Source organism: Archocentrus centrarchus, chromosome 10, assembly GCF_007364275.1.
Source record: "Archocentrus centrarchus isolate MPI-CPG fArcCen1 chromosome 10, fArcCen1, whole genome shotgun sequence".
Classification (NCBI taxonomy): Eukaryota; Metazoa; Chordata; class Actinopteri; order Cichliformes; family Cichlidae; genus Archocentrus; species Archocentrus centrarchus.
This window is the reverse complement of record NC_044355.1, coordinates 665930-686874: the sequence shown is the minus strand read 5'-3', so window position 1 is coordinate 686874 and position 20945 is coordinate 665930. Positions and strand designations below refer to the sequence as shown.

At 44.3% G+C, this 20945-nt stretch overlaps 2 protein-coding genes across 5 annotated transcripts in view; both read right to left on the bottom strand.

Moving 5' to 3' along the window:
* nfkb1 (nuclear factor of kappa light polypeptide gene enhancer in B-cells 1) overlaps positions 1-6086 on the bottom strand; it is a 33365-nt gene extending 27279 nt beyond the window's left edge. Inside the window, exons 1-4 of one of the 4 annotated variants that reach the window (XM_030739117.1) lie at positions 5809-6086; positions 5628-5668; positions 2587-2633; positions 1171-1252 (exon numbers count right to left, since the gene is read on the bottom strand). In XM_030739117.1, coding sequence (XP_030594977.1) covers positions 1171-1252; positions 2587-2625 — 121 coding nt within the window. In that variant the 5' untranslated portion in view covers positions 2626-2633; positions 5628-5668; positions 5809-6086. Of the gene's footprint in view, positions 1-1170; positions 1253-2586; positions 2634-4940; positions 5540-5627; positions 5669-5808 lie in introns of those variants that run through there. The other 3 variants (XM_030739114.1, XM_030739116.1, XM_030739115.1) reach the window with 3 other exon arrangements.
* A 10103-nt stretch (positions 6087-16189) lies between these two features.
* Positions 16190-20945, bottom strand: part of dgkq (diacylglycerol kinase theta) — a 35153-nt gene continuing 30397 nt past the window's right edge. Inside the window, exon 23 of the mRNA XM_030739542.1 lies at positions 16190-20486. Coding sequence (XP_030595402.1) covers positions 20388-20486 — 99 coding nt within the window. The 3' untranslated portion in view covers positions 16190-20387. The remainder of the gene's footprint in view (positions 20487-20945) is intronic.

Below are 20945 nucleotides of genomic sequence, written 5' to 3'. Positions count from 1 at the left end.
TGAAAGATAATCTTTGTAAAGCGTCTTTCCTGAAACGTCTTCTTTCATGTAACGGCGCCGTCCTGTGAGACCGTTTGTTATGATTTGGTGCTATATAAATGAAACTGAATTGGCCCCTCGGGGCCACCGTAGAAATGAGCCATATGCAGGAGAGCCTGGCAGTATTTTGTGTACATAAAGAAATATAAATGAGTGATGATGCCTTTACGTACTGCTGCAGCCCAGCATGTAAAGAGCAGCAACCATGTGCTGATACTAAAGGGAAGTGAGAGCAGAGCTGCCGCCCCACAGCCACCACAGACGACACGTCACGAAACTCCTCTTTCACTTTACCCTCATTTTTGCCCCCGACAGAAATTCACTTTGCAAAAAGAAAGTGGAGTTTCGGAGGTTTTTCCTCCCCAGCAGCATCTGCAGAGCCCTCAGCTGAACAGTGGCTTCATTCATGCCATAACAGTCCAAATAAAGCCTTCATTGTCTGATATAACAGTCCAAGTCAAAGTCCACTTGTTTGACTTTTCAGTATTTTCAGCCGGTATTTATGTAATTAATTGGTTTTTAATTCTAGTTTTTTCAGGAAAAATCGATGCCATAGTCCTCGTGGGTGCCTTTAAATTTAGACTGAATATTATTTGAACAAAGAGGACTGCGTGGCTATAAGAGTCAAACTACCAGAGTCACTGCAGCAGGAAAGGCTCAGTACGTAAAGTATGAGCTCAACACAATAACACACACAGGGCTGCACACATTTTAACTCCACCCGCATTTCTTTTCTTAATGCTAACTGCATGAGATTAATACCTGAGGAAGGAGGAGCGAATATGCTCAAAGTGTCTGAAAACAAAAGAGGAACACCTTTGGGTCAGGACAGGTGTGATGGCTGCACGACACGGTGCTATTTTTAGATAAGAAGACTGAGCGGTTATCTCGAAATGATTAATGCCGCCCGTGGCTGCTCTCCTTTCTGCAGAAAGGATCCTTCTGTTCAGACACACAGGGGAAATCCACCACAGCACATTCAGGCCGATGAAAGCACAGCGCTCCAATCACAAACCAACAGGAATGCAGTAAACGACCTCTTATTGTTGGCCCGGTGGTCTAAAACCCACAGACAGAACAGTAACTGGTAAAGATGAAGCTGAAGGCGTGAGACGACTGCAGGACTCTCACCTGTCCGCAGAGACGCCGTCTGAGATATCGCAGAGAAATGTGGAAACTCCCACGTCGGGTCCATTATGAAGTTATCGAAAACCTGCAGGAGATGACACAAATATGAAGTTTGACTTTGGCCAGCTAAACGTAGGGAAACATCATTATTTTGTTTTTATGCTTCACATGTGTGCAGTTTTATTTCTCAGGGTGTTTCCACCTTACAGGTGACCCTGTGTGAATTTCATCAGCATCAACGCTGTGAGCAAAGTGGCTCTGAGGAGGACAGGACAGGGAAAGATGACCATCATCACAGCAGCTCACATCAGGGCTCAAGCAGAAGAGACGACACGATCTGCGCTGCTGCACAGGAACCACCACCAAGGAAAGAAGAAGACGATCAAGAACAGGAAAAACAGGTACGAAACCACGAGGAGGACCAAGAAGAACATCGGGAAGAAGAAAACGATCGAGAGGAAGACCGAGACAATCCCAAGGAGACAACCAGGATGAAGATGAAGACGAAGATGAAGAAAAATATGAAGATCGGGCAGATGAAGATGATCAATACAAAGAAGACCAAGAAACAAAAGATGAAGCTGAAGTAATAGAAAGTGTTGCTGTACTACATTTAGTGATCATACTACAGTTAATCAAATAACGCTGCTCACCGTCACGTGTTCGTCAGTAATCTGCATGATGGGCGGACAGAAATGACTCAAAGTGCCTTTTTATGGCTCACTTCATGCAGACGATGGAACAAAAACAGCAGCACGATTTCCTAATTTTGAGGACCGATGTCTTATCTGCACGCAGATGTGTGAATACAGCCTCCCACTCCTTAACCCGCATTTCAGAAAAGGCTGTGACATCGGTGTAGGTCCAAAGATTTTACTGATATTTTAAAGGAGGTTAAAAAGGAGGAGAGTTTCTGCTTCAGAGCAGAAATGTGGGCTTTTATTTTGGGGCTTGCAGCGTGGGTGGAGCTGCTACACCTTAGCCTGAGTACAGAAGATGGACAGCAACCGTGACGTCTCCCATCGGTTAATACAGTCACGTTTCTGAAGCTTCTGTCATCATCACCGTCTTGGATGTGATGAGTGGATCTGACTGAGACACGCTCATATGAGCTGAGCTCGTCAATCCTGAATCATCTGTTCTGGCTATTCAAGCTCCAGAATTTGCTAAATAAACACCATATTGTGTCAAATATAACTTGAGTCTAGTGGCTGAGACAGTAAACTCATCAGAAACTGCTTCCTAACTGATGAAGAAGTCGGATCATTTTCCCATAGACCTCTACAGAATCAGGCTTCTTTTTATAGCCAGAAGAGTCGCCCCCTGCTGGACATTAGAAAGAGTGCAGGTTTCGGGCACTTGAGCCCCAGCTGTTTCTCCTCGTTCCCTTCATATGTGAGGAAGTGCAGGTGAGTTTACCTGGTTGGAAGGGTTTAGGTAGTGGTCGTCTCCGGCCATGGTGGTGTCTGCAAAGGTCAAAGAGCACGTCAGTGAAACAGCGACAGTAATTATTAAGAGACCACAGACACAAACATACTCATCTCCATGTTTTCACAGCACGCCTATAATAATTCAGGCTTTTTATTTGTATTTTAATATACAACTGTCTCTACCCTGAATTGATATTCTCTTGCAAATAAAAAGTACACAGGTAATCGAAATACCACTGTGTAGAAGAAGTATTCTGTTACTGGTAAAAATTTAACTCAAGGAAAAGTACACAAAAACACACAAATACTGCCCTAAAAAGTGTAATAAAAAACGCTAAACTGTTACACGGTTACGCTTTTATTTCAGCAGCAGAAACTTTATTATAGTTAGAACAACTTTTAAAGGCATTTTAATACGAGTCATACTGATTAAGAGCAAATTCACTGTCATCTATTATAGTTTGCTGCTACACTCTGATGGTGACTGCAGAAAAAACAGGCCGATCTATTCGATCTGATTCTACATTACGACCTTCTGTGTTTACTGACCAACAGCACCAGGACGCCGACAGCAGAGGGTCGGCGCGCTTTTCTTTGTACGTTTGCTGAAGGTTTTTACTTAACTGCAACCTGCCGACATGCCTGAAAAGCCCCGATCGCGCTTTCCTCGCCGGCTTCTCCCGCTCGTTCCGTGTGGTTTTACACGTTGGAGGCCGGGCAGCAGCACGGCAGCGATATTATGATTGTGCTGTTTCTCCGGCTGCTCCTCTCCGTGTGTGAGGAGGGAAAGGAGAAACTAACGTGACCCTGAGCTCCAGCAGTGAAGTCTCTCATACTGAGCTGAAATAAACATTAGTAAATGAATTTTCCTTTAGTTTACTCATTTAGGCCTTGGATGTATTCATTTATATATATAGAAGTAATGTTTAGGTGGCGCCTGATGTTGTCACAGTGAGGAACACACTTCAACTACTGTGATGAGACTGATTATTCAGAGGCTTGTATGTGAGAAGAAGAATTTTTAATGACATTTGGGATTTAACAGGAGCCAATGAAGAGAAGCCGATACGGGAGAAATCCTGTTGTCTCCCTTTCTGGGACCCCGCAGTGATATCCGGCAACGAAGCTGAACAAAATTGGATCGGTTTGTTTATGATGACTGGCATGCTGGCCTTTAAATTAGTCATCATAAAGCACCTGTGAACATGTTGTACTACAGTGCCCTTTCCTCATGTAAAAAATAAAACTACAGTTTTCTTCTTTGTGTGTCTGAATCGAGTCTTTCAAACAGCAGATGTCCCCCATATTAAAGTGAGCTTTACTGGACCATTTCCCTCCTGTCCCCTCCTCCTCTTCTTAACACATAAACCACCCGACTGTCCGATCACACAGTAAATGGTCTTTGACGGCATCCTGTTGGACAGGATGTATTTTGGGGAGGTGACTCTAAACCTGCTGCGCAGGTTTCAGCTGACAGATTTTTGGTGAGTTTAGAGGAGCGCGCAGTTTTTGTCGGTTATCATAGTGAAGCTGTGTGAGTTAATGAGTGTCAAACTACCATCCAATCTGTCATAGACTCCACTTCACAGTGAGCGCACACACCATTAGCACTTGTATGTTTTGTGTGTTTTTGTGCCAACAGAGCGTATTTATGGCCCGGTACTTGTAAATCACAGTTATGCTGAACAAGGCTTTTATAGCTCCTTTATAGTAATGATCTACTATTGTACTAATTTTATGCTGAGTGGTATCTTTTAGAGTGTTTCAGGGTCTTTAGAAATCCTAAAGGTATGATTTTCAACATGCTGGTTTTGATAAACTTGCTGCCCCCTCAATAATCTGCAGGTCAGGTGGGTCTAAGGTCCTCAGCAATAATTAGGATTTGAGCACATGTGCAGGCTTCCCTCATAAAGTTTCCTGTTTTTGTGTTCTTGGATTTATGAATTTTCCTCTGAGTTTGTGTGGGTCTTCTCCTTAAATCGACCCTTTCCCTCGTGAATTTGCGCGCTTTTTCTTGTAAAATCTTTCTTGTAAAGTTTTTTGTGAATTTTTTGGCTCTTTTCTCATGAATTTGCTTTTTTTTTCAGAAATTTACCAGATTTTTATGTGAATTTTCAAGGTTTTCTCTCGTGAATTTGCCACTTTTTATAAATTTGACAGCTTTTTTTTAACCATGAATTTGTCTTTTTTTTGTAAGTTTATTAATTTAATCTCGAAAATCAGAGTTTTCTCCCTCCTTGCCCTCTTAAATATATGTAATTCTCTTCTCCCTTCAGTGGCTCTAATACGCAGTGGCAGGGATCTGATCAGGTGTATTGATCACTGATCGCTGACACTTCTTACCTGTCAGCAGCATCGGGCGTCCCGCTCTCAGAGCCTGTGTGAACTGCGTTAGCTCTGCGGCTAACAGCTAATTAGCGCCACCGGACTGCTGCTGCTGTTGTTGTTGTTGTTTATGTCGCTAAAGCGGCCGTTAAAAACAAACAGCCTGTAGGCCAGCGCTTCCTCAGCACCGACGTCCGTGCCGCTTCGCTCTGACCGCCGGCTTCGTGTCACACCGCGGCCGTCCTCGCCACCCGTTGCCTGGCTCGGCTGCCCGGGAGCTAGCCTCGTAGGTTCCGTGTGCGGGAGCCTAACACAGTAGTTGGTATGAAAATCTGCCGGTTAAACCGCCCTTCACTTCGGGACACCGAACAACGTGAGCGGAACGAATAAATATCAGAATCGGATGACCCCAGGCCTGTAATCTGCAACTCCAAAATCCACACGGCAGTTCAGAGTAAATTAAAGTTTTATTTTTTTAATTGTTTTGTCAATTTAACCATGCTGCCCTTTGGCTACCAAGGACCCGAGCGACTTAAACGAGATTAAAAGTTAGATTAAAAGTTACAACTTTCACTAAACTAAGCTTTTGATGTTTGATTAATCGAGGCCGAATTAACTGTTGGATGTTATAAATACTAAATTCACGCTTAATGGTGATGTCGAATATTCCTGAGGTTACTGGCAGTAAAGAAAGTAACAGCTTACCGTTTTTAACATGGAGTTTGGCCTGGGGTGCTCACAGTTACCTGGCCAATAAGGAAGTGAGTAGCAAAACAAAGCCAGCTGCCAAAGAGTTGTAACGGGTCCCGCTGAAGTTGTGATACTGAATGGAAATGTGCAGCTGGCCGGTTAGTTTAGGCAGCTGGTTAGTTAACCGGGCTGTTACCTGCTTAGCTCGGTCAGGTGAAGAGTTCTCTTTGAGTGACAGTCCTCCTCAGTTCGCTTCACTTCTGCACATCACTGCGCCATGCTGAACCACCGAGCCATCCACTTTACCCGGAGTACGTCATGACGCGATATGGACGCGTCATTACACTGACAATAACTTTAATCCGAGCGAACGAAGTGGGATTATAATCCAGAAGGAGCCACAACAGTCTCACAGGTGACACCGAGTGATTGTCAGTTGAAATAAAGTTGACTTGATTTCCTTCCCCACTGGAAATTCCCTGTGACGTCCAGATGAGGCGGAGAGAGGGGAAAAAACTAAGAGGTCTCACTCCTGTGAAGAATATAAAACTGAGGTCCTCTGAGCAGATGGATCCTAAAAATACCACAGTGCAAGAGTACAGTGAAAAAGTACACAAAGCCCATACATACGCAGTAGCCGGCAGGACATGCCCAGAAGTCCTCACCCTGGAGGTGTCTCCTACACAAAGGTCAGTGTAGAAATACAGCTACAGTTAAACTCAAGTACTGTAAATATATTGTTCAATGCTGTGAGACATAAAAACCCTGCATTATAGATACCAGCCATCCCATCTGCTGCTTATCTGGGTTCAAGGTGTAGGGGCAGCAGTCTAAGCAGAGACACCCAGGCCTCCCTCTCCTGACCTCCTCCTCCAGGGCGCCGAGGTGTTCCCAGGCCAACTGGGAGATGTAATCTCTGCAGCAGGTTCTGGGTCTGCACCAGGGTGTCTTCCATGTAGGAACAAACCACCTCAACTGGCTCCTTTTGATGTGGAGGAGTAGTGACTCCACTCTGACTGAACATCTCATCCTATCTCTGAAGGCGAGTTCTGACACCCTTTGGAGAAAGCTCATTTCCAGGGCATTGGAAATACCCTGGTGTAAAATACGAGTAAAAGTACAGAATCTGCTAATTTTTCTAAATTTTTATGTCCCAGTGACAATATATTTAATTTAGATAATACTTAGATGAAATAACTGCCCAAATAAGTGCCCAGAGGCATACCAACATGGCTGGACTTTGACCAGAAATACTAAACACAGCTGATTTCTTAAAAACACACATACACACATATACATTCAATATTTTTCATAAGTAGAAATTTAAAAAATTCTCAGCTACTGTTTTATCTCATCCTAGAAGTACTCTAAGGTAAAAGCCACATGTCTAAAGTTATACAAAAAGTACTCTGGTACAAGTAAAAACCCAGCTTTCAAAGTACAAAAACTATCAAAGTATTAGTAATGACATCATATAGGTTAGAAACATCAAGATGGCGGCGCGCACAGACGCAGCGGCTCACGGCTCTTCCTTTCGGTGCTCTTTTTTGTACTTTTTGTATTTCATATTTGTTAGTTTTGGTGCATTTGTCTCTGCAAACAACTGCTACACACGCCAGGATCTTGTGGACATTGGCTACCGGCACAAGATATCAGTATCGAGTGATTTTCACTACACTCATAACATCCCAGACGACATAGCGAGACCGCCGGGTGCTCCGTGGATTGTTATCGGGTCTGGGAGGCGCCGCCGACGGCGGAGGGAGAGGAAGCAGAAGCGGGGCTGCAGGTCCGGCTTTATGCTGAAGCTGAAATGCCAACCACACAGGCCTCCTCTGCCGAGCCTGTATCTCTCCAACGCCAGGTCCATGGTAAATAAAACGGACAACCTAGAGTTAGAGCTGGCTGTAAATCACTATGTTCGTGACTGCTGTGTAATGATCATCACCGAGACCTGGTTAAACCCGCAGATTCCCGATGCTAGCGTGCAGCTAGCGGGCCGCACTCTGCTATGCGGAGATCGGACCAAGGACTCCGGTAAGAGCAGGGGAGGGGGTCTCTGTATTTACGTGCATGAGGACTGGTGTAACAACGGAACAATCATAGACAAACATTGTTCCCCAGACCTCGAGTACATGTCTGTAAGATGTCGGCCCTTTTTTCTACCCAGAGAGCTAACAGTAGTGATCATCACAGCTGTGTATATAGCTCCCGATGCTAACGTTAGCATGGCGCTGGCTCTCCTGCTGAACGCCATTAACGAACAGCAGCGGGTCCACCCCGACGGTGTTCTTATTATCGCGGGAGACTTTAACAAGGCCAACTTAAAGACTGTACTCCCGAAATTCCACCAACATGTCAAATGTTCCACAAGAGGGGAGAACACTCTTGACCATGTTTACTCCAACATTAAGCACGCTTACAGAGCCAAACCCCTCCCCCACCTCGGCCAGTCCCACCATCTTTCCCTGCTGCTCACCCCAGCATACACCCCCCTCAGACGGAGAGCCAGGCCTACTGTAAAAACCATTACAACCTGGCCTGAAAACGCACTCTCCGACCTACAGGACTGCTTTGCATACACAGACTGGGACTTATTCGAACACGAGGACCTAGAAACATTCACAGGGACGGTACTGGACTACATTAAGTTCTGTATCGGAAATGTGACTGTTAGCAAAAACATCCGGGTTTTCCCTAACCAGAAACCCTGGATGAACAGCCAGGTCCGTTCACTCCTCAAAACCCGTGATGCTGCCTTCAGGTCAGGCGACAGAGCTCTGTACAGTGCTGCTCGAGCTGACCTGAAAAGAGGAATTAAAAAAGCCAAGACGGACTACAGGAGGAGAATAGAGTCCCATCTGTCCAGCAATAACACACGGGAGGTGTGGCAGGGCATTCAGAACATCACAAACTTCAGAGGCTGTGATGTGACTGCAGGAGACCTGAGTGTGTCACTAGCAGAGGAACTTAACTGTTTCTTTGCTTGCTTTGAGATGCCTCAGGACCACCCATCTGCTCCAGTCCTGCCCCCCCCACCAGGCTGCACCCCACTCACTGTCCAGGAGCATGAGGTACGGCGCGTGCTCCTGGCAGTGAACCCCAGGAAGGCTGCCGGACCAGACGGAGTACCTGGCAAGGTGATCAGAGCGTGTGCCCACCAGCTCACCCTGATTCTCACCAGGATTTTCAACCGCTCCCTGGCCCAAGCAGTCATCCCCCCCCTGCCTAAAAACAGCCACAATCATCCCCGTGCCCAAAAGGTCATCTGTCACCAGCCTAAATGATTACCGCCCTGTGGCCCTCACACCGGTAATCATGAAGTGCTTTGAGAGGCTGGTTCTCCAGCACATCAAAGACCATCTGCCCCCCACTTTCGACACCCATCAGTTTGCATATCGTGCAAACAGATCCACAGAGGACGCCATTGCTGTAGCTCTCCACTCTGTGTTGAGCCACTTGGAGCAGCAGCAGAGCTACACTCGCATGCTCTTTGTGGATTACAGCTCAGCGTTCAACACAATCATCCCGGACATTCTCACCACCAAACTGCACACCCTGGGCCTCCCCCCTCTCACATGTTCCTGGATCAAGGACTTCTTAACCAACCGGCCCCAGACTGTGAGACTTGGCCCCCATCTCTCCTCCACCCGCACACTGAGCACTGGCTCCCCACAGGGCTGTGTGCTGAGCCCCCTCCTGTACTGCCTCTACACCCATGACTGCAGTCCGGCCCACAATAACAACCTCATCGTCAAATTTGCTGACGACACCACAGTGGTCGGACTCATCTCAAAGGGAGATGAGGCAGCTTACAGAGAGGAGGTCCTGAAGTTGACAGCCTGGTGTTCAGAGAACAACCTGGTACTGAACACCATGAAAACCAAAGAGATCATCATCGACTTCAGGAAGCACAGGACTGACCCAGCTCCCCTCTACATCAACGGCGAGCATGTGGAGAGGGTCCACACCTTCAGGTTTCTTGGTGTCCTCATCTCTGCTGATCTCTCTTGGTCAGATAACATCACAGCTGTTATCAAGAAGGCTCAGCAGCGACTTCACTTCCTGAGGGTCCTCAGGAAGAACAACTTGGACTCAAACCTGCTGCTGACCTTCTACCGCTCATCCATTGAGAGCCTGCTGACGTACTGTATCACAGTATGGTACGGCAGCTGCACTGAGGCAGAGAGGGTCAGGCTTCAGAGGGTAGTCAAGACAGCACAAAGAATCGTTGGCTGCCCTCTCCCCTCCCTGATGGACATCTACACCTCCCGCTGCATCAGCAGAGCAGGAACATCATCAAGGACAGCTCACACCCTGGCTTTGACCTGTTTGACCTGCTGCCCTCTGGCAGGCGCTACAGGTGCATCAAAGCCAGAACAAACAGACTCAAGAACAGTTTCTTCACCAGAGCAATCACCACCCTGAACTCACACACTCACCCACTGTAACTGTGCAACACCCACATCTCTGTGCAATATTAGATTATTCATACTGAACAATATCTAACATTCCTATATTGTGTAATATCCAGTATTCATTCACTAGTGCAATATTCATCATCTTCATTTTTATATGTATGCACTTATTTACTTTTCTTACAATGTACAGATGCACCAATGTATGTATATATTTTTATACATTCTATTTTTTGTATATTTTATACATTGTTTATTTTCTGTATATTTCTTGATTATACTAGACTATAATATTTTTATTTTTTATTTTAGAGAATTTGATTTTCTATTGCATGGCACTGAACAGGAGTGGCCCTCCTATCTCACTGTACATCCTGTAAAATGACAATAAAACATCACTTACATAAAAAGGAAAAGATGTTTTGTACCAGATTTAGTGATCAGCTCATTTCTGCCTGCAGTCCCTGTGCAAATAAAAACAAATAAAATGAAACACAGATCAGATCAATGAGCAGATTACCCCCCCCCCCCCGCCCCCCCCCCCCAACACAAATACACACACATACACAGGAGCCTCTACAGCAGGAGGCAAACTAACACAAAGATAAACACTCCTTGTGGTGGAGGGGTCTCAGGAGCTATATTGTGTGGGAGCTTGTCCCCCTGGTAGGGTCTCCCATGGCAACTTGGTCCTGGGTGAGGGACCAGCCAAAGAGCAGTTCCAACTACCCCCATGGAAGTGTCACCAGGGGAACTGTTTACCCTGCCTGGGATAGGGTTACCGGGGCCCCACCCTGGAGCCTGTTTTGGGGACAGGCATTAGCCTGTGGTGCCCAGCTGAGCGCAGCCTGAAGAAGAAACATGGGCCCACTCTCCTGTAGGCCCACCACCTGCAGGAGGCATCGTAGAGGTGCAATGTATGCTGGGCGGTGGCCAAGGGCAGAGGCCCTGGCAGACCGATCCCCGGCTATTGAGACATAGAATGTCACCTCTCTGGTGGGGAAGGAGCCTGAGCTAGTTTGTGAGGCTGAGAGACGCTGGCTAGATGTAGTCAGGCTCACCTCAACACATGGCCTGGGCTCTGCAACCAGTCTCCTGGAGAGGGGCTGGACTCTGTTCCAGTCTGGAGTTGCCCTCGGTGAGAGGTGGCAAGCTGGGGTGGATATTCTTTTATCCCCCTGGTTTGCTAACTGTACATTGGAGTTTTCACTGGTAGATGAGAGGGTTGCTTCCCTGCGCCTTCGGGCCGGGGAATGGGTCCTTACTGTTGTTTGCACTTATCTGCCAAATGACAGCTCAGAGAACCCACCCTTCTTGGAGTCACTGGGTAGGGTGCTTGAGGGTGCTCCATCCGGGGACTCCATCGTCCTACTGGGAGACTTCAGTGCTCGCCTGGGCAATGACAGTGAGAATTGGAGGGGTGTGATTGGGAGGAACGGCCTGTCTGACCTGAACCCGAATGGTGTTTTGTTATTGGACTTTTGTGCAAACCACAGTTTGTCCATAATGAACACCATGTTCGAACATAAGGATGTCCGTAGGTGCACGTGGCACCAGGACACCCTAGGTCGTGGGCTGGTTTTGTAATCGTATCATCAAGTCTGCGGCCTTATGTTCTGGACGCTCGGGTGAAGAGAGGAACTGAGCTGTGCGGTGGCTGAAGCAAAACCTCAGGTGTGAGAGTTCAGTGAGGCCATGGAAAAAAGACTTTTGGATGGCCTCAATGCGATTCTGGCAAACCATCAGCCAACTCAGGAGGGGAAAGTGTTGCTCTACCCACACATTTTATAGTGCAGGTGGGGCGCTGCTGACTTCAACTGAGGCTACAGTCAGGCAGTAGAAGGAATCTCCTTAATCCCAGAGAAGCCCAGACCTCGCTCTCCCCCACCACCTCCTCCAGCTCATCCGGGGAGGACACCAAGGTGTTCCCAGGCCAGCTGAGAGATATAATCTCTCCAATGTGTCCTGGGTCTGCCCTGGGCCTCCTCCTGTTAGCACCTCACCCAGGAGGCATTCTAATCAGATGCCTGAACCACCTCACCTGGCTCCTTTTGATGTGGAGGAGCAGCAGCTCTACTTTGAGCCCCTCCCAAATGGCTGCACTCCTCACCCTGTCTTTAAGGGAGTGGGCTCCCACCCTTTGGAGGAAGCTCATTCTAATGCTAAGCTCATTCTCACCAAATGTTCACCTGCTCCCTGATATATCCCACCCACTGACGGGTGCATGATGAAGAGATAATCAGTGTTAATCACTTCACCTGTCAGTGGTCATAATGTTATGCCTGATCGGTGTATATTAGTATTTATATTCTTACAGTAGATCTTTTCCAAACAAAAACTCTTAGAACTTTTACACACCATGTAAAAGTACACAAGTAAAAATACTGCAGATTACTCATGTTAATATACTTCTGCAGAAAGTATGGAGCTGATTTTCATGGTTGATTCATAATGTACAGTAACAGGTCAAAGTGCAGAGTGAGCAATCTTCTCCCTCACAGACCATCTTTGATAAGTTGTTGATCAGTTGCTCACCTCCTGCCCCTGCTGGTCAGGCAAAGCAACACCACAGCTGCCAGTTTGACACCAGCAGGGATGAAACTGCAGCAGAAATAAACATGTTTACATCCTGATTCATAACAGCTGTGTATGTGTGTGTGTGTGTGTGGGGGGGGGGGGGGGGGGGGGGGGGGTAATAACTCACCTGTTTAAATTGTATTTAGGCTTAAAGTTAGCATTATTATGGGCGTGGCCTCTTGATTGACAGGTGGGCACGGAGCCGTAGCAATTTTAATAATGGAGGACAACGTTAACTCGTCAGCACACCATCTCCGCACTGAGCCTTTAAAACTAAATGATCTGTTTGATAAGCTGTTGCTGTTTTTCAGGAGCGACTGTGCAGAAACAGTTTGCCAGCTGACAGAGGCAGACAGATACATATACATTTACATTATGCATGTGTGGAAATGAAGAAAAGCATGATTGCTGATGCAGAAATATAACCTTTTAAAACTTTTAGTGAAATGAGAGAAAGTGGCTATTTTTTTTTTTAGTATATGAACCCAGCGTTTCAGTGTGAAGAAGAGCTGTTGTCAGAAAGTCCTGAGATCTGACATTTTAAGGATGATATTTAAATTTACGGTAAGCCGCAGTCTTTGCAGCAAAGCCTTTTAAACAAACATCTGACAGTGTTGCTCTGCTAACTGAGTTCCAGCGTTTCCTACAGCAGGCAGTGAGATGAGACTCACCTGTGATAAAGAAGCATAAAAAGAAATAACACCAGAATCAAGTACAAGGACCTTTTTCACCAGTAACACAGAAACATGATTTGTTTCTGCTCCAAAATCTAATTTTTACTTCTGTAAGTGCGTCTGGCATCCAGCCAGAGTCCAGAGTACTTATAACAACCAACAGGTTTGACCTGATGACCGTGGGTGTTTAGAATATTGGCTGCAGGCTGCATATGTTTCAGTAATCTGATGAATAACTTGGACTTTGTTTTGTCAGTGAGAACAAGTTGATGTTTGATGGGAGATTTCTGACCTTATCAAAAGTAAAAAGGAGAGTTGCTGAGTCCAGAGGAAGGCGAGACTGTGGCATTTAAAACAGTGTCATCTGTGTAAAAATGTACATCACAGTTTTGGGGAACAGAGATAATATTTTCTATGTACAGTGGGAACAAGAGAGGGCCAGGAATAGATCCCTGTGGAACACCCAGAGCTCTTTCTACAAACCCAGTTCCATATTTTATTCCCAATGGAACACAGAAAACATATCAAATGTTTAAGCTGAAGTGTTTTAATATTTATTGAAAAATATGAGCTCATTTTGAATGTTATGGCAGCAACACATCAAAAAAGCTGGGATGGGGTGTTCCGTCGAGTCGCGTTTCCCCATCAGATACCGTTTCCCCACCGTCTCCTCGCTGCTCCACGCCGCCCACGCGGCAAAAAGCGGTATCTGATGGTGGTCATTGGGTCATCAGTTACTGTTCCCCCACGTTATTATAGGGGGAACAGTATGTGATGGGTGACATAAAGCCATCAGATACCGTTCCCCCTGTAATAAACTGGGGGAACTGTATCTGATGACCCAATGACCGCCATCAGATACCGCTTTTTGCCGCGTGGGCGGCGTGGAGCAGCGAGGAGACGGTGGGGAAACGGTATCTGATGGGGAAACGCGACTCGACAGAACAGAGGGAACCAAAGCTCATTTAAAATGAACGGAGACAAAGTGGAAGACTGTTCTGAGGTCAGACGAATCCAAGTTTGACGTTCTTTTTGGAAAACATGCAGTGATGCCAACTTGGCGACTTTGTCGCTAGATTTAGCAGATTTTCAGACCCCCCTAGTGAGTTTTTTTCCAAAAAGCGACTAGCGACAAATTTAGCGAGTTTTCGCGGTGACGTCGGCGGCTTTTAGAGAGTTTTTTGTTAACCTGAAATCCTCCGCTATCGCCGTGTTTGTGTAAATACAGCCTTCGTACTGTGTCCGTTCAGACGCTTTGGCGTCGCTCACACCCCGAAGAGTACCTGTTGATATGTACCGTGAGTCACGTGACTTTAATAGCTGAAGTGGGTCTGTTTGTGTTCTCGTGATGCAGCCGGCGCCATTCAGGTAAAAAATATCGAGGTTATTTTGTCCATATTCCCCAGCCCTAGTAGTTCTAAACATATTTAGGGTGTTTTTTCTTCACTTTTTGTCTCTCTAAAGATGTTTTTCCTCTCTCCTACAGCCTTGATTGCAACTACATGCAAATAACCAATTATGCAAATTAGGTGATGACGTCATATAGTGACTTCTGGCGACTTTTAGGACAGCCAATAGCTACTTTCCTTACTGAGGAGTTGGCAACAGTGAAAACATGGATGCCACGTCCTCCAGGCTAAAGAGCAGAGGCAGCATCCGGCTGTTCTCAGCTCAGTTCAAAGCCTGGATCTCTGATGGTATGGGGGTGCATCAGCAGCTGGCACATCAGGAAAGGCTCCATCAGTGCTGAAAGGTGTATCCAGGTTTCACAGCAGCATGTGCTCCCATCCAGAGACGTCTCCTTGAGGGAAGGCCTTCATATTTCAGCAGAATGATGCTAAACTGCATCCTGCAGCTAATCCAGCAGCACGACTTTATAGTTGGAGAGTCCGGGTGCTGAACCAGCCTGCAGTCCTGACCTTTGACCAGCTGAGAACATCTGGAGCATCAGGAACCCAAAAACAGGACAAAGCAGTCCCAGGACTGCTGAGCAGCTGGAATCCTCTATCAGACAGAACGGGACAACATTCCCAAATTCCAGCAGCTGCGCTCCTCAGTTCCAGATGTTTACGGACTGATGTTAAAGCAGAGGATGCTGCACAGCTGGAAACACAGACCTGTGACAGCTTTAGAGACATGTTGGTCACATGGCAGCTCGTTTTTCTTAAAATGGAACATTTTCTCAGTTTAAACATGTTTTCTGTTTACTGTGAAGAAAGTGTCCCATTTGTTTTTAACTGCAGCTGTTCATAAAACCATTGAATGTCCTGTAAATTTAAACATTTAAATCCAGATTTACAGGAACTGGAGAGACTGTTTCCAGTGTTGGTTTCCTCGACTTTAATATTATTCAAAGTTTGTGTCTTCAAATATCAGACAAACCACCAAAGCTTTAGTTCTTAGTTGGTCTTTAGTTTATTACAATTAAACACATAATTTAAACATATCTATATATTTAGATATATGCTATATATTTAGCTTTAGTTATGACGACATTCATAATAACCTGAACATCACATCTAAGAGCATCTGTAAAACAATTAGTGCAATTTATAGTTTACAGTTCAAACTAAAAACAGCTCCAGTCTAGAAAAATAGACAAATCATCTACTCAGAGAATTACAGCAAAAGAAAAGCAGAGGCACATCAGCTGAGTGAACACACCACTGCACCAGCAGGAAACACACACGTTAAACATCAGCGCGTTGAGGACATCGAGGCGTGACGCCCTCACTCAGCATGGACGCCACAGCGGAGGCACGACGGACGCAGAGAAGCAGGAAGTCACTGTGGGAAAAAGAAACGAAGCCTTCCCAAAAACCCGCCCACTTTTCAGCCTGCAACAGGTCACACAAAGTTTCTGAACTTTAATTTCAGAGGACACAGGGGTGTGGCCATGGGGGGGGGGGGGGGGGGGGGGGGGGGGGGGGCATTTATCCGACTCTGCCCAAAGTGGGTTGTTACATCCAGAGAGCCGGCCCCATTTTTCTTGTCAGTGCCTCACTGCGACTATAACTACATAATGTTAAATAATAAAAAAGCTCCGGTGATAACTGTAGATGCAAAACAATGTATTACAAATGGACCCTCCCCCTCCCCCCATTGGCCTCACAGTGGTTTGGTCCAGTGCTATTCCCGAACTCCTTTATGAACTCAAAACAAAGCACAAGACCTCGTTCTGTTCTTCTACCCATCAGCACAATCAAACATATTCATCAGACTGCATGCTGTTTGCTGTACCTGTGCAGGTACACCTCCTAATGCCAGCGGAGGCAGTAGGTCTGCCCACAGTTAGAACTTGCTTATCAAACTGGTTTAAACTGGTTTTGGTTGGTGTTCGTGTTCTGGGAGAATTCTGATGTTCTGTGCCGCCCCGGCTGGTTCAGTATCGACATCGATATCGGACAAGCCTGCTGGTTTTGATCTTTTACAAACTTACGCCTGGAAATGAGTCTGACGGATGATTTTTGGTGTTTGCAGAAAAGTGAAAGTTGCTTAAACACAAAGACGAACAGAAACCAGTGCCTGACTGATCCCACAGTAAGACCGGCAGCTGTGACTGCAGCAGTTTCAGCTCTACGAGCTGTAAAAACACAACATTCAGCTCTACATGGAAGAGAACTACAGTACTTCATGCATGTAATACACACTCTGACAGTACTACATATGTGTACAGTTACACAGCTACATCCTACTGCCAGTACACACAGGATCAAGTGTAGAGAAACAACAAATGACCTGAACACACTTCAGGTTCACGCCAGTTTAAAGCCACAAACACACAGTCATCATTGAGCCCTTTCTGCAGCGCCTCCCGGTGTGCGCACCAGTTCCTGTAAAAGACGGTGCTCATGATCCAAAATTACATGTTCATGTTACTCAAAGTGTCTTTATTGTTATTTCAGGTTGAAGTCGGCTTTGCTGGTGGACGAGAAGCCTGAAAACCAGCAAATGTGAAATTTAAAATGTTATAAATCATAATGCGGTTGGTTTGCTTGAACCCATCAGGGAGCTCATTTATATGTAATTAATGCTTAAATGCAATGGTACAATTGTGTTTTTCCAATTCAAGCCATCAACCACAGTTAAGTCATGCTTACATGTGATGTTACTGTGCTCGTTTCCAAACTCTATTTTTATTCCATGAATCCAGAGGGGCTTTGCATGATTCACAGTAAAACAAATAATCCTTATTTATCTCATACTGGCCCTTTGTACAGCCCCACAGTTCATCCTCTGTCTCAAACAAGACCACCCCTCCCTAAAAGTCCACTGCTCCTGACTGGCCAGTTTCAGGAGAGGTTTTGAGCTATACTTTGTGGGCATGCACAGGTAAACCTACAATTTTTTTTTAAAGTTTTGGAAGTATTAATATGAATATGTAACACTGGAACATTAAATATTGGACAGAAAAACAAAAACGCAAAGAAACAAAGCTGGAGAACAGCAGAGGGCGGAAATCGACCCGAAGAGCGAGTGCAGAAAAGGGTTCAATGAAGCCATCAAGTTATTTCACCTTCATTAAACTTCATTTTAAGGCTGTGATAATAAAACATGATACTCAAATCTCAAACCAAGCACAGAACTACAACATACAGTTAATCTTCTAGCACCAAAATAAATCTGTTAAGTACATGTAGGATTTTAAAAAGTGTAAATATTACAGTCAAAGTACAGTTATTGAATATGTTTGAGGCTACATTAAGAGCTGGAACCTTTGGGCTTCTTTACACTCTGGGAATGTGAACAAAGAGCCTCTTTCATAAAATCCTGTCAGTCTTTAAAATGTAAAATGGAGCTCATCTTTGAGTCCGTTATGGCTGAAGAGCAGGACTCACCAGGATGGTTTGGACTCTCCTGGTTCTGTGCTGTTTCCGTCTGTTTGACTCAATAATTTAGAGAAGATTTGGATTTTTAGATGAACTCAGCCATGTAGTTGAGATAGGATGAAGGCATAATCTAGAAAGTAGTACTTAAAATGAAATAATTATATTTGTTTATTAGATTGACCTCTCACATCTCAAAAACAAACACAATATTCCAACACGTTATATTCCCGACAGCAGCGGTTACATTTACCTCTGCCCTGCTGTGCTCTTTAGTTCAGCAGTTTTAGTTTTTTAGTGGCTCAAAATCAATTTAATCTACAAAACTAGCATTATTTTGGGAATATAAGTAGATTGCTAATAAGCTATCTACTTAGCTTGCCAAGCTAATAATCTAACTAGTTTTCCATCTAATGTGAGCATATCTATTCTATTACATTTCACTGTAATTTTGATTCTGTTTCCACTTTTTTGTTTTGATTTCATTTAGTTTTGGTTAGGTTTATAAATTAGGCAAGAAATCAACAGGTTTGCTATGTTAGTGTAATATTGCTATAGCTTAGTTAGCAAGAGAGCTAGTTCTGTAGCTAATCGCTGTCACTACAGTGCCATATTTTACTCTGCTTTTTAGGAAATAAAAACTGAGTTTGTTTCAGTTTTTTAGTTCCTGATACAGACAATAAACAAATTCAATTTTTTTATAGTCTACTTTTTTTTAAACTAGCTAACTAAGCTAATAATCTTACAAGTTTAAATGTAAAAATCTAGCATAGCAAAACGCTTTATTAATGTAATTAAAATTGCAGTCCATATTTTAATGACTAAAGTTAAAATCATGTTTTTAATGAACCATTTTAACCTCTGACTCAAATGAATAAATTATTTTATTTCACAAAATATTCACATTTTTACATTTGCTAAAAGTAAAAATTTGTGATATTCAAAAAGAAGTTCAGTAACGTCACGTGTTAAAGACGTGATTTGGTTGGAAATAGAAACCATCCACAAAAACAAAAAACTTTTGTTGTGCGTTAATGCTCAAAACTAGCTCCCAAAGTTACAAACTACCACAGCAGTGTTATTTTCATCCCCAGTTTACAAGTCTCACCATTTAATTTTAAGTAATATAACCAAGAATCTAAATTTTCAGCTGTGTTCTAATATTACCGGTTTTATCTGTTTGATTCTGGATTTACAATAATGACATTATTTAGGTTGTTTCTGAGTATCTCGAGTAACAGGACAGCACCACCCGTGAACAAGATAAAAAATTATAACCTTTATAATGCATCCTAACTGGGTGTTAGGATGCATTATAAGTCGACTACAGTTCTTATGAGAAATCTACACTGATATATTTTACATATTTATGTAGTTTTCAGTAAAAAGACAATTATTAGGTGGTTATTGTTTTTTTTTTTAATATTCTAAAATATCCTACAGTTTCTGGTTTTATATTTTCTCATATTTAGCATTAAATACATTATGACAGGTTTTATTGCAAGATTAATCTCTGTGAGCATCAGAAATAAAGCACAAACTGCTCCAGGCTTCACTGCTATTTCCAGCAACCTGATCTGACTTTAATTCTAATCAATAGTGTGATATTTCCACACTCGTGTGCTTCATCATGTCTGTGAACTAAAATCTCCCACAGGAAACCAAAGAGAAGCAGAAGAAGACGACAGATAGTCGGCCCAGGAAATTATTGGTTTAGATCAGCATTAAACAGTAACAGCCTTTTAAAAAACTGCCCGTCACCCTCTTCAGTTCTTCATATTCTCTAATGACAAAAAGACCAACACTGAGGTCATAATTATTCTATAGCTGCACATCATTTTTCACAACTAAAGTTATTTTATCAGCTGACACTGAGTCTGCTGCTACTTACTGCACAAAAACAGTCACATCCAGACAGTTTAAATACTTCTCTAGTTTTTTTTTTTTGTTCCAGCTCAGAGCTTATTCATACTGAGAAATGGTCAATATTCAACTCATCAATTTTGCAGTCTCTGCAGACATCCTGCTGTGAGTTATTTACTGTTACATAAAGAAGTTAATCTTATTAACCACAGTTACTGTGGTTTCTGTACGGTAGGTGCCCGGACAGCAGGCATTAAATACAGTCCCACTCAGCTAAACCTCCAGCAGTCCGTGCTCCATCAGCAGCCTGTTAGCGTCGCTGCAACGCTACATGAGTGACTTCACAACCGGCACAACCAAAATGGCTTCCCATGTGCAGCGGGAGGCGGGCAGGACGCCCGTTATCAGGTGAGCCGGTCAGTGCCCGTCTCTGGAAGAAGGACTCTCCAAGTGTCCGTCCCTCATGTTAGCTGATGACTTCTTCTGCTTCTGCTTGGACTTCCTCAGCATTCGAACCTACACACAGCACAGAGACAGAGGCTAAACCCAAGAAACTACCAAATAAAGAACAAACTCATACAAGCAGCAGCAGAAATGGCAACAAAAAATTGATTATCTACAGCTGCACACACAGAATATACCAAACTACAAGTATGTCAAGATAAACAGGAAATACATTTTTAAAGATCATCGTCAAAGTAAAAGTTGTGACCAAACACTGAATTCAACATGTTTCAAAAGGTGCTACTTTTACTTTGAAGGCGAATGTTCTGTATTTCCAGTCTGCAAGTGTTTGCAGAAAGGTTGGCGTCTTCATGTAAACTACGAGTGAACACAGCAATCAAACAAAGACCATCAGGAGGCTCTGCTGGAATGAATTTAAGTAGTTAGTGTGAATTTCTGCGTATGTGGATGGCAACAGATTTACGTTTATGCTCCAAAAATTATTATCACAAACAGACTGCATGTAATTGC